The sequence below is a fragment of the Aythya fuligula genome, chromosome 1, assembly GCF_009819795.1.
Source record: "Aythya fuligula isolate bAytFul2 chromosome 1, bAytFul2.pri, whole genome shotgun sequence".
In the NCBI taxonomy this organism is placed as follows: Eukaryota; Metazoa; Chordata; class Aves; order Anseriformes; family Anatidae; genus Aythya; species Aythya fuligula.
The window spans coordinates 114,174,221-114,188,020 of record NC_045559.1 but is presented as its reverse complement, the minus strand read 5'-3'; the positions used below and the strand labels follow the sequence as shown (position 1 = coordinate 114,188,020).

The following is a 13,800-nucleotide window of genomic DNA, read 5'->3' as shown; positions in this document are numbered from 1 at the left end:
TGTTACTTGATAATTGTGCACTCTAAGCAAAGCTATTGTTTGTAGATGTCCATTTTTTTTTAATTTTTATTTTTTATTTTATATTAGTCTTTCTCTCTCTCTCTCTCTGTCTCTCTCTCTCTCTCAAAAAGTGTCAGCAATGGTGACATAGTAAGGCACCTTGAAAAAAATTCATCCTGAATAAAGATGTAGTCTACCTAGACTTCAGCATGGCCTTTGACATGGTCTCCCATAGTATTCTCCTGAAGAAACTGGCAGCCCATGGCTTGTATAGGTACACTCTTTGCTGGGTTAAAAGCTGGCTGGATGGCCGAGTCCAGAGAGTAGTGATGGACAGACTGAAATCCAGCTGGCAACTGGTCACCAATGCTGACCGGTTAGTATCTTTAATATCTTTATTGACAATTTGGATGGCGGAATTGAGTGCACCCTCAGTAAGTTTGCAGATGACACCAAATTGTGGGGAAGTGTTGATCTGCTGGAGCGTAGGAAGGTCCTGCAGCGGGACCTGGTCAGGATGGGTCAATGGGCAGAGGCCAAGGGGATAAGGTTGAACATGGCTAAGTGCCACATCCTGCACTTTGGCCACAACAACCCCATGCGGTACTACAGGCTTGGGGCAGAGTGGCTCGAAAGCTGTACAAAAGAAAAGGACCCGGGGGTGCTGATTGATGTCCACCTGAATGTGAGCCAGCAGTATGCCCAGGTGGCCAAGAAGGCCAACAGCATCCTGGCTTGTATCAGGAGTAGTGTAGCCAGCAGGACCAGGGAGGTGATCATCTCCCCGTGCTCTGCTCTGGTGAGGCTGCACCTTGAGTACTGTGTCCAGCTTTGGACCCCATCACTACAAGAAGGACATTGAGGCCCTGGAGTGTGTCCAGAGAACAGCTACAAAGCTGTTGAAGGACCTGGAGCACAAGTCCTGTGAGGAACGGCTGACGGAACTGGTGTTGATTACTCTGGAGAGGAGGAGGCTCAGGGGAGACCTTATTGCTCTCTACAACTACCTGAAAGAATGCTGTGGGGAGCTGGGTGTTGGCCTCTTCTGACAGGTAACTAGTGATAGGACTAGAAGGAATGGCCTCAAGTTGTGCCAGGGGAGATTTAGATTTGGAAATTAGGAGACATTTATTCTCAGAAAGAGTAGTCAGGCATAGGAATGGGTTGCCCAGGCAAGTGGTGGAGTCACCATCCCTGGGGATGTTCAAGGAAAGGTTGGACATGGTGCTTAGGCACATAGTTTAGTGGGTGACATTGGTTATGGTTGGTCCAGATGATCTTAGAGGTCTTTTCTAACCCTTATGATTCTGTGATTTTAATGACATAGCTCACCAACACCGCACCCTGCCACTCATCCAGACTGTCTGTGGCTCTTGTCTGCATGAAATAATTTTCATATTTGTGATTGTATTTGTAATACTTCTTCTACTAGTTTGAAAGGCACACCAATGCACTCTGCAATGTTTCATTTATTATTTGTGTGTGTGTTTATGTGAAAAAGATTATTTAGTACACTGTATTGTTTGGATGTTGAGAGGGTAATTAACCTACATGTATGATATGATCCTATAATTCAGTATCTTCATACATAATTTATTGTTTAGAGGTATCCAGACATTTTATTTCAAATGTTTTGTGCTTTTCTGGTTGCTTTTTCTTACATTAATTTATTTAAACTGTCTTAAAGAATATTTGCCTTTAACAGTGAAGTATCACATTTTTATTTTCCTCTGATGAGGAGGAGTTTAATATGGTGCTTAAGTTCTGTTCTTTAAATTTCTCAAATTTTTTGTTGTATTTGGGTCCCAAAATTTCCCAGATAAGTTTAAACACTAAAAGTCAAATGCATATTTTACTAATAACAATGGCACTTTCTTTTTTTGTTGTTTAAACTAATGACACTAATGACAAGTAGAATATTGTTCTTCAGATGTGTACACTTTTTCCTTAGCTTTAAAGAAAACTAGATGTGAAGGTATTCAGAACTAAGTTAAACTCTGCCTAATAGCCATATGTTTTTGAAAGATTATGCTCTTAATCTCTCTTTAAATGGTGGAGATGAAGGACCAGATCAAGTGCATGATTTGCCCCACCAAAGTGGGGTCTGGAGTGTTCTTAGACTGTGTTTGTCATTCTATGTTAGCTGTGAAGGAGGCTCAGGATGGCTACTCTCCTAACCTAGGCATGATGCCTGAGGTATCTCAGGAAATAGCATATTCCAGAAGGCACACTGGCTCCTGTTCAATTTTACTTTTTATTTATTTCCTTAAATTTTGATTGAAGATTGATGTGTTGTTGAGACTACCTGTGTTCCTGGTCACCTATTAAGTCTGTATCTCATCCTGTTTTGTACCTGCCATATGTGTGTGACAGTATGCCAGCAGCAGAACTCCAAACTGTCAATTTTTACTGGAGTATGTTGTCCCATGATGGTACTAAATAGTTCCAGGCACCTACTGTTCCATCTGCAGACTATAAGTGTCAGTGCTGGGAAGAAGCTTACTGAAAAAGGGATGTTCTAATTTGCAACAGAGGTGAAGTTTAGACTTTATTCTATACTGTCCATTTTTATGTTTATACTTTTATTATATTTTGGGGGGGGTGCCTCCAAATTTCCCGCATTTACTTTGCTGGTATTTAGCAGTGAGATTTTTTTAAATTCTAAGGTGAGACTTTCTATGACCTACTAGATCTAAAGAAAATAATTAATTGTTTCCCAATCCATCAGTCCCATCACTGTGGAGAAAAGGAAAGGAAATAAGGGAAGTGATTGTCCTGCTCCACTCTGCACTGGTGCGGCCTCACCTCGAGTACTGTGTGCAGTTCTGGGCACCACAGTACAAAAAGGACATTAAACTGTTGGAGAGGGTCCAGAGGAGGGCGACGAAGATGGTGAAGGGCCTAGAGGAGAAGCCGTATGAGGAGTGGCTGAGGTCACTGGGCCTGTTCAGCCTGGAGAAGAGGAGGCTGTGGGGGAACCTCATCGCGGTCTACAACTTCCTCACAAGGGGTAGTGGAGAGGCAGGTGACCTTTCTCTGTAATCACCAGTGATAGGACCCACGGGAACGGTGTTAAGCTGAGGCAGGGGAAGTTTAGGCTTGACATCAGGAAGAGGTTCTTCACCAAGAGACACTGGAACAGGCTCCCCAGGGACATAGTCACTGCACCGAGCCTGTCTGAATTTAAAAAGTGATTGGACTGTGCACTTAGTCACATGGTCTAAGCTTTTGGGTAGGCCTGTGTGGTGCCAGGTGTTGGACTTGATGATCCTTAAGGGTCCCTTCCAACTCAGGATATTCTATGATTCTATGAAATATTAATGTTCAGGGCTGTGGCAAACTTGATACTGTGCTGTAAGACTGGTAAGGCTGTTGCTATAAACCTGCTGTAGTGCAGAAGAGGAGTCATCTGCTTAATTATATAATTTATATTTTCTACTTTTATTTTTATTTTTTTTAAATAATCTCAGTGCTCTCTTTGCTTCAGACTTTCACTTTGATTCATATCTTTTATCTATATTTCATGCTGAATTTGATTAATCAAAAGGATAAGGAGAGATTTTTTCCTTTGTTTTTCAGTTGCTATTCGTTCAGAACCAAACTTTCCCCTTGAATAAGCATTGTGGGAATAGTACTCAGTTTATGAGTAGGACAGGAAAAATAATATAAGTATCAAATAATTGTTAAGATTTGTTTTCCAAATATTTTTAAGACTATGTTGAGTTGTCTGTCACCCAGAGGTACCTCAGTTCTTTCATGTAAAGATAACTGTGGATTTAAGAGGTCAATATAGCATATAGAAAGAAGGGTGTGGAAGAATTTGAAAAACAAAGAGCTAGCTGTAAAAATCAAAAATATTATCTGAACTTACTAAAACTGGAGAAAGAAAACTAGAGAAAAAGAATATGATGAAAAGGAAATATGCAACACTAAGCTGCTCTAGTATGTTCTGGTCATCCTTCATCTGTGTTGTAGCTGGTGCTGATCCCTCCAGGATGTGAGGTCCTACACAGACCAAGCCCAAGCCTGACTCAGTGTGGTAGTTTATGCAGCGTCTTCTCTCTGGTGTCTTGGTGACACTTCTTTCAATCCACTAAAAAGGACTATGAAGAAACATTTTCAGCCTATTTTGTCTTGTGCAACATATAATGAAGCCCAGGCAAATGACACTCTTGTAGGCAGAAATACCAGAGGTGTTATTTGCTAGGCTCTTATGTAAGACTTTTGCATCGACAGCATATGTATATGTAGGATCATAGTGTCCTGGAGACCTAAGCAAGGAGTGACATTACCAGATAAGAGTAAAGTTAACCTCCGTACAAACTAAAAAAGCTAGTCCAGTCTCTATGTCTGTCCAGTCTGTTTACGTCTACCCAGACTAACTGGCTGCACAATACTCAGTCTTATTTTCTGTTGCTGAGTGTGATCGACTTACAACCCCACCGACCAGCTTGTCTTGAAATAAGCCAGCTTACTTGACAGGAGACTTCTCAAGTGCTAAAAGAGAATTTGTATCCGGTTGACATGTTCAGCACTTTGCTAAGCAGAACACGGCAGCGCTGTCTCTCCTGAAAAGGAAGAGAAATTTCCTTGGCTATTATACTTTGTCAGTTCTCTTTATCACTTCAAGTAGTTGAGTCTAAGAAATTTTGACTGAACTTGCAAAAAATACATCTTTCCTTCCTATTCTTGTTGTATGAATAAGATTATGGTATCTATTTAGCCTAAGATTCAAGAAATGTCTCTTGTCCTGTGTCTATCGATCTGATAAAATCTTTATGTGCTTCTCTAACCATATGGATAAGGAAAAAGACCTTCACTTCGTTGCCCTGAAAAAAAATGCATACAGGTGTAGATTGTGTTTGTCATTTCGGGGTTGGGGTACCCAATGAGTTCTGAGATGCAGGCTTCCTCCTGTTTCCCTCAAGTATTATTGGTTTCAGTAATAAATAAATAAATAAATATATTTTCCAGAAGAATCTTTGACTTTCTTTCCCTTGGACTGCTAACTGATACTGATGTCATCTATTCCAAAGTGCTGATATTTTTTTTTGTCCAGGCCAAGTGTAATCAGACACCACTGCTGCTCATTTGAAGTCCAGCTTAGAGGTTTCATGGGGCCTATTGTTGCAGAACTAGCTTTTGGGGAAGGCCTATGTCTGTTGCTTGGGCACTTGTCATTTTAGCCATTGTTCTGGAGATAAAACATTTTAAAAACCTTGTTTTCAGAGCAGTATTTAGGTAGTATGAGTCTAATATTTTTTTCCTCCTTCTGTTCTTACCTTTGTTTTGGTTCATCACTATTTCTATTCACTGTTTTATAGCTCTAACTTTCATCAGATTTCCCTACCTCTCTCCCTTGTAACTTTTAGTCTGAGTTTGCTGCTGTTTACTGTAAAATACAGTGTTTAATTGGATTGCATTTTACCATTAAGTAACATATAATTCATATAATTACATATCGTCTTTTACTTGCCTCAGTTTCAATTAGGTTTTGATGTATCACTTGTTCTGTTACTTAGCTAATCTCTTTCTTCCTATGGAAAATTGCAGAGAAATATCTTTTTAATAAAAGACCCTGAAATCTCATTTTTGTTGTTGATTGTATCCAAGTAGCTTATGCATTGTTTTCCACTACAAAATGCATCTGGATTGTCAGCATTGTGTATATGTGTGTATATTACAGCACCATAGTTATTTTCCTTGTATCTTTGTGTGTTTGTCTGCCATTAAGATGAATGTGTACCAGATGCTTCTTTAAAACGAAACACTATTGTGCTGGCTGATGGATGGAAAGTTTGTCAAAAGTAGTGAAAGCTTCTACAGGGGATACAAAGCAGCTGGAAAAATTCATTGTTATGTGATGCTAGTATGAATCCCTAGTTTGGCTGTGCTGCATTTCGATTAGAAAGTTAGATTCTGTAGAAGTGTCAAACATAGTTCCCGATATTATCTATTTTTATGGCATTTGCAATTTGGTATTCACCTTTCTTTGCCAGCAAGTCTGCCATTTTATATGAATGTTGAGAAGCAGTTTAACATAAAATTTGGCCAGTGTGAACTGTATTTATTACCTCTATGTGAACACCTTCTCGGCCAATGAAAATTAAAATGCCCTATTGATTATTTCCCTTGTATTTGTAGAGAATAGCTTGTAGAGCAGATGAACAATGCCAAATTTTATTTTTTTTAGTTCTCTATTATGTTACCAACAATACCGTTCTCTGCTTCAAAGTACAACTATAATTAGAAACGTATTATGTAAAAGTGGCACCATCTTATTCAGCTGTGCTTCTTCTTGTGTTTAGTCCTATTATGTGTCTTTTTGCTTTTCTGAAACACAAGTTTCTGCTAGAGCTGAGCCAACTTCTTGCAAAAGACTTATTCTGAACTAGCACCTATCTCATCTGTATGCACGGAATTGTTGGCTCCAGTGCTTGAAATGTGTTCTTTCTAAATCTCCAAGTGCCTTTCATCTTGTTATGCGATGTCGTTTTATTTGGCTGTCTTCTGCATGTGAGATATCTTTCCCTATTGCTTTAGGAGAGTCTTTCCTACTTCTCTCTCTCTAGGGACTTCCAGAGCCAATCCCAACATCTTTTAAAGTGGACTCTGCTGACAGTCAACACCAAGATGACATTTAGAAAAGAATCTCTTCCCACCTTATGCCTCCTTCCCTCAAATTGCCTGGAGAGAGAAAGAGAATAGTCCATTTTTTGTTCCAAGCTATTACAAAACTAAGTAACAGAGGTAGACAAAGTGCTTCATGGCTTCATCTTGGGATTGCTAGTTATTTCTGGAGGACAATAGCACCCATCTTGTGTAAATAAAGGTTAGACCTGAAATCAGTCTTGTTGATGCTTACTTGGGCCTGATGAATTATAATCACATTTTCAAAAACATACTTCTTACTTGACCTGCACAGGAAAATCACGTCAGAATCTTCTGTACTCAACACATTTTGAAATATGCATCTTTTTTAGTAAAATTGGTAGATTTTTGTGGTGAGCTGTATATACAAATATACTATAGGGTGGTATTATTGATAACATCTCTTTTTACTGAAAAATAAAAATCTTGTCTTATGCTGATTTTCTCTCAAGCAGAAGAGCAGTAGAAAAGTATTTCAGATGAAATGTCAGGCCATCTTCAAGCTGTCTGAAGCTTTCAAACCATCTGGGTAATAGCTGAATATCCTATGGAGGAAATGTGCAAAAGAAAGAGGGTTAATCCTGTATTCTGACCAATACTGACATGTTTCAGTGTGACAGAAACTGTTGTTCATGGTTGGGCAGGGGACTACAGTCACACAGATGGCAGAACCACCATTACAATAAATGTGCTTTGTACTTAAGTTTTTAAGTCTTTGTTAGAAAGACCTGGGCAATTATGTAATGTATCTATTAAGTTGTATCTGTATTAAAAATAGGCATGTATTGCTATTTAGGATTTACAGGGATTTTTCATTGTTTACTTAGTCCTCCTTATTACTTTATAAATCATTCTGCCATGGAAGGACTGTAAAAATAAATTTGTAAGTGCTAACAGAAACAGCCCATGCTTCAGGCAGGAATTTGATATTAGAAATTTCATGGAATCAGATAACTACTAGATTTTTACTGGTGTTACAAAAAATGCTACATCAGCAAATGCAAAAATGATCAGATTTATTTCAGTTCACAGTACAAAGTAGGAGTTTCTCCATTTCATCGTTGTATCCAAACCGTTTATTGGGTTTAATTCAGTGTTATTTTCTCCTAAAATGAGAAAGGTTTTATTACAGTTTGCATTAGGATCCAAATATTTTGTTTAACTTCCCTAACATCATAAAAGTTTACATTTGATGTTGTGACAAATAACAGTCAAGTTGTTTTGTGTAGCTGAAATTTACTAGATTTTCAAAGTCTTTTTTTTTTTTTTTTTTTCCCCTTTCTTTTGTCTTGCAGTTTTCAGTGAAGATCTACACGCCAGTCTATATTTTGTCAATGCATCTCTGCAAGAGGTAGTGTTTGCTAGCACCACAGGGACATTGGTACCCTGTCCAGCAGCAGGGATCCCCCCTGTGACGCTCAGATGGTATCTAGCAACGGGCGAGGAGATCTACGATGTCCCAGGGATCCGCCACGTCCACCCCAATGGCACTCTCCAAATTTTCCCCTTCCCTCCTTCAAGCTTTAATAACTTAATCCATGATAACACTTACTATTGCACAGCTGAAAATCCTTCAGGGAAAATCAGAAGTCAGGATGTTCACATTAAGGCCGGTAAGTACAGTCTTTTATGTGGCTCAAATGGGATCAAGGTGGGAGGAAATTTGGGTGTTTCAGGCAGTGAGTAGCCAGTAGTCTTGCATCAAAGGAGATGGGCCAAAATGGTAACCTTTGAAACTCTCAGAATATTAAGTAAGATAGTGTATTCTTCTGTCTTCAAGATTTGATTTTATTTTGATGGTGAAAAGTTAGTTTTCCAAAGATAATAATCAGTTGAGCTTCTGGACAAGTATACGGAAAAATGAACCAATAATGAAGTAATTAATCAGACCATGCTTACTCATTAAAAAGCTGTGAGAGAGAAGGAATTGGTATTGCTAGGATTTTGTATAATATTTGGAAAAAAAGTGAAATGCTTGCCTAATCACATCCCTTCTTGGTGTGTGCAGACTGGGTCAAACAGTAGAGAATTAAAGAGGGATCAAAATCAGACTTTTTGTTACAATGCATAAACATATGCATACTTTTTGAAGGTTTTGTGTACCCACTTCAGCTAATTAAAATATTCAAAGAAACAACAAAAAAAAAAGCTAGTCTGGAAGCTGACCTTTGCCTAATGCAAATTTTCATAGACTTTTTGTTGGTGGTGGTGGTGGAGCTGTGATAGTCTTTTCTTAGAAAAGAAGTATCTTTTATTTGGAAATATGCCTTCACAGGATTTATGTAGGGAAAACCGCGAACAGTTACCAAGTAGACTTTGACTTCTTGTTTGTAAGTAAGAGATTTTTTTCTGCTTTTCTTAAAAATAAGCTACTATTCAGAGATTAGTAGTTTATAGTCAATTAGAAGGCGAGTTTGGTTCTGTTTTTTTGTTTGTTTGTTTGTTTTTGTATTTCTGTATTTTGTTTAATGAATTTTTGGACATGATATCTGTCACACTTATATTTAGGAAGAACATAATATTGGTTGTCCTTTGTGGATTTGTTAATACATCCCAGTTTTGTACTTTTGGGGCATTGTTTCCAATTTTTCTATTTTTTCAGATAAACTAATGAGATGTTATAAAGAATGCTAAAACTCACAACTTTGTTAGGTAAGGCTCCGAACTAATACTCATTTAGTTATGAAAGCATAGGATTTAGATGACAGAATGTGGCTGTGTCCATTGCTCAGCATTGACCCATTTATCCATGGAATTCCAAAAGAAGTCTCCCTGTCCTGCTTTAGAGGAAAAACCTCCCAAACGGAAGCAGGGTATGAAAAAAGACTTTGCAATAGGTACAATAAACTAACAACTGTTTTTAGGCCAAGTCAGAAATGCCTTTTTTTTTTTTAACACCCTTTCCTCTCCTTTTTAGCCTCTTACCTCTTGGTCCATTATTTATATAGATAATCTGAAGCTTGGATAGTAAGTTATACAAGTCTCTTTTCTTCCTATGGACCACTGTTGTGTGCCAGAGCTGTTGTTGTGCCTGACAGGAGACAGTATCTATTGTCTTGGAGACTTTAATAATCTCCAGAGAAAGGAATATACAGTTTTGAGAAAGTCTCCTATGTGTAACAGTAAATGTATTTTATGTTCAGATGGTAAACCCTGTGGAGCTCAAAGATGAAATGATAAACTTCATTTGTTTTTGTATTACTTTCAGTCACATTTCTGTTCAAATGGTAGTAGAGATAAGCATTCTTACTTCCTGATGATTATGGTGTTTTTGCATATGATGCACCCCACTCCTTCCCCTCTCCCCAAACCAAATGAAACAGAAAATCAAAAAAAAAACACTCTAAAGAGATAAACCTATAGCTAAAAAAAGACAGACTTAGCTCTCTTCCAGACCAGTCTGACAACGGAATAAAGGCGTTTACCTCCCTTTCACCTTCAAGCTTTTCCGTGCAATAATGGCAGGGACCTATTTATTTATTTATTTATTTTAGAAAAGACTGAAGTTTTCGTATATATTCATGTCTCTGGGAATTGGGATTTTCAAAACAATCAGCAAAACATCCATGGGAACTGGCAAACTATTATCTGGAAATAACTGAGGAGCCTCTGAAATCCCAGTAATGTAAATTTCTCAAACAAAGAAGTGAATAATAAACCTCTTTCCAGTTTTTGTGCCCTACAGGTGGTTTCTGTGTTTGCTTATGGAAATATCAACTGGTCAGTCAGCTTTAAAATAATACAGGAGATTTTCAAAATGGCCAGAAGTTTTGGGAAACAAACAAACAAACAAAAAAAAAAAACACATCTTTAGCAGTGTGTTAGGATATTGCTGTTAAAAATAATAATAATAAAAAAATAAAAATAAATAAAAAAACAACACTTGCCTGTAAATGATGGAGTGTGAGCATTAGTCAAAAGTCAGCCTCATATATATGACCTATGTTCTCTGGAACACTCCCTCCAGTGTAGAAAAAGATTGGGGGGACTGCTTCATTACAGGGCAACCACCGTTGTAAATTCATTACATTAAAGGTACTTATAATATTATCAGTTCAGCAACTGTGTCTTTATCAAAGGTGTGTTTATAATAGGGTTAATAAAAATATCTTTTTGATTAAAAAGAAATTGTTGACTTTTTTTTGAGTAGTCTATCTTATCACAGAAGATGGATTTATCTTGATTTTTAAAAAAAAAAAAAAAAAACAAAACAAAAACAAACAATATTTAATTTATCATTAAATTTATTCACTTTTGGCTACAGTTCCTAACTGCTATATTGCTACAGTCTTGTTTAGGGTTGAGGTAGGGATGGAGAATTCTGGTCTTCCTTCTCACAGTGGTGGCACTAAACCTAAAAACTTGCTACTGTTTGCATTTGTGAAAAATACAGTTACACTTCAGTACACTGTTTGTTTGTTTTCTTTAAAGACACTGAGTAGAAGTGACCTTTAAAAATTCCTATGCTCCTGGTGTATTGAAATACATGCACAAAAGCACTTACTGGCTCTTAAGTCTAGATTGTAATTGGTAGAGCTCAGTGTATGTTTGCAGGCAGGGTATATGGGCAAGAAGGGCCACTGGTCAGCATTGCTGACTTAGTTACATTGCTGCACTGGGATTGTTCTTGGCAATAATTTTTACCTTCAGACACATACATGCCTCAGACACATCGTTTTACAATGCATTCACCCCTATTTTCATTGAAACTCTCACTTCACCACTACCTCAAGATACATAATTACATGTATGTTGGCTGCAGTGATTTATTTTCTTGCACCTTCACCTTATGATACTGTGGAGGTGCTACAGTACTGCTTGTCCTTCTTGTCTTACCCACTCACTACTACTTGCAGTATATAACATGTTTCTTCTATGCTCTATCTTCTCCTCTGTTAACTATTACTTGAAGGCTTTTTACCCCTCCTTCTTCATTGCATTGTTTCAGTGTCAGTTTTCCTTCTTTCCATTCTTTTACTCAGTGAAACTTCATCTCATCCCAGCAATACTAGTTTGGTGTTAAGAATTTGTCATGTTCTTTTTTTCTCTTTGGCTAATTATTTAATTCTTCCATTTTCCAGTCAAATCACATCCTGGATCTCAGTGCTCTCAACTTTGCTATTTGAAACAACTCCCTAACACAGTTTCTGTTTTCTTATCACTGGCTTATTTCTTTCACTGCTGGTCAACTGAATGCATTTCTTACCTTACCTGCTATCATTTCTCCGTGTCTCAGAAACACTTTGCTTTTTCTCTGGCTGTCATTTTGTGGTAGTTTTACTCAAGGGGGAAGCTGAGCTCCACCACAACCACACTCTCACTCCCCTTCCTTGAAGGGAAAGGGGGAGAAAATATGATGCAAAGAGCTCAACATTTGAGATAAGGACAGGGAGATCACTCAACAATTATTGTGACAGGCAAAACAGACTCAGCATAGGGAGATACAGTAAGATTTATTGCCTATTACTAACGACCAACAGAAGTGAGAAACAAAGGGAAGAAACCAAAAACACCTTCCCCCCATCCACTCTCTTCCACCTCCTCTCTCTGAGTGACACAGGAGAATAGGGGCTGCAATCAGTTTTACAGCACTTTATCTCCACTGCTCCTTCTCAGCCACTCTTTTCCCCTGCTCCAATGATGGGGTCCCTCCCACGGGATGCTGTCCTTCCCCAACTGAGCCTGTGGGGACTGCCCACGGGCAGCAGCTCTTCAAGCACTGTTTCCACACGGCTCCATCCCACGGGGTCCATCCATCCCCCAGGAGCAAACTGCCCCAGCACGGGTCCCCCATGGGCAGCAGCTCCCCCCAGGCCTCCTGCTCCTGCGTGGGCTCCTCTCCATGGGCTGCAGCTCCAGCCCAGGGCCTGCTCCTGCGGGGGCTCTCCATGGGCCGCAGCCTCCTCCAGGCCACATCCACCTGCTCCACGGGGGGCTCCTCCACAGGCTGCAGCGTGGAGATCTGTTCAAGTGGGACCCATGGGCTGCAGGGGGACAGCCTGCTCCACCAGGGGCCTCTCCACAGGCTGCAGGGGAAATGCTGCTCTAGCATCTGAAGTGCTTCCTGTCACTGACCTTGGGGTCTGCAGGGCTGCTTCTCACTCCTCACTCTCCCAGCTGCTGTTGTGCCAATTTTTTTTTTTTTTTTTTTTTTTTTAATCTCCCCCTTCCAATCCCCCCCCCGCACACGCACACTTAAATATGCTCTCACAGAGGCGCAAACAACAATGCTTATTTGCTTGGCTCTGGCCAGTGGCAGGCCCATTACCTGACATGGGGCAGCTTCTGGGTTGTTCTCACAGAAAGCACCCCTGCCGCCCCCTGCTACCAAAACCTTGTCACATAAACCCACTACATGCTTGCATCGATTTTCTCTTTCAGTTTTTCAAAATCCTCGATGACACTGTCCTTCTCTTCTACACATTGGATGCCTTATTCACCCACAGTAGTTGTATGTAATTTATACCTTTTGATAGAGCAGAAAAAAATTTGTGATGGAAAAGGTGGCACGAGAAACAAGACAAGCAGCTGAAGACTTAACTGCCTATATAAATATGCAGTTCTTGCAAAATTCTTTCTCTTTGCTCCCAGGATGACATAGGGAAGGAACACAAAAACATGGTGAAGTGCAAATTTGGAGTAAATGCAAAGATCTGGCCTCTTTTTTTTTTTTTTTTTTTTTTTTTTTTTTAATTATTTTGCAGTCAGCCTCGCAATATAATTTAATCAGATTAAAAAAAAAAAAAAAGTCACACCTGAATAACATTCCTGGGGGAACTTTGTGATTCTAACCTAAGAATTAGGAGGTATGTGTGATTATGATTTCTTTAACGAAACATGTACTTCTGTTTTCAGTTTTACGGGAACCCTATACAGTCCGTGTGGAGGACCAGAAAGCCATGAGAGGCAATGTAGCAGTGTTCAAGTGCATTATCCCCTCCTCTGTGGAGGCATACATCACTGTTGTCTCATGGGAGAAAGACACAGTCTCGCTTGTCTCAGGTAGGCTTTTATGGCTTTCTTTGCCACTTGGCAATGGCAGCTGTGGTTGCTGTTTTTTTGTTGTTGTTGTTGTTGTTGTTGTTTTTTTGTTTGTTTGTTTTTCCAAAAATGCCTAATGTTTGCTTTGAATCAATTATAGCTGAATGG

General features: G+C 39.1%; 1 protein-coding gene across 3 annotated transcripts in view; it reads left to right on the top strand.

The window, feature by feature from the left end:
* The window catches only part of DSCAM (DS cell adhesion molecule), a 478,363-nt gene that overhangs the window by 65,494 nt on the left and 399,069 nt on the right, over nt 1-13,800 (top strand). For all 3 annotated transcript variants that reach the window (XM_032188234.1, XM_032188242.1, XM_032188250.1), the window contains exons 2-3: nt 7,947-8,264; nt 13,507-13,653. In XM_032188234.1, the coding sequence (XP_032044125.1) occupies nt 7,947-8,264; nt 13,507-13,653 (465 nt within the window). The remainder of the gene's footprint in view (nt 1-7,946; nt 8,265-13,506; nt 13,654-13,800) is intronic.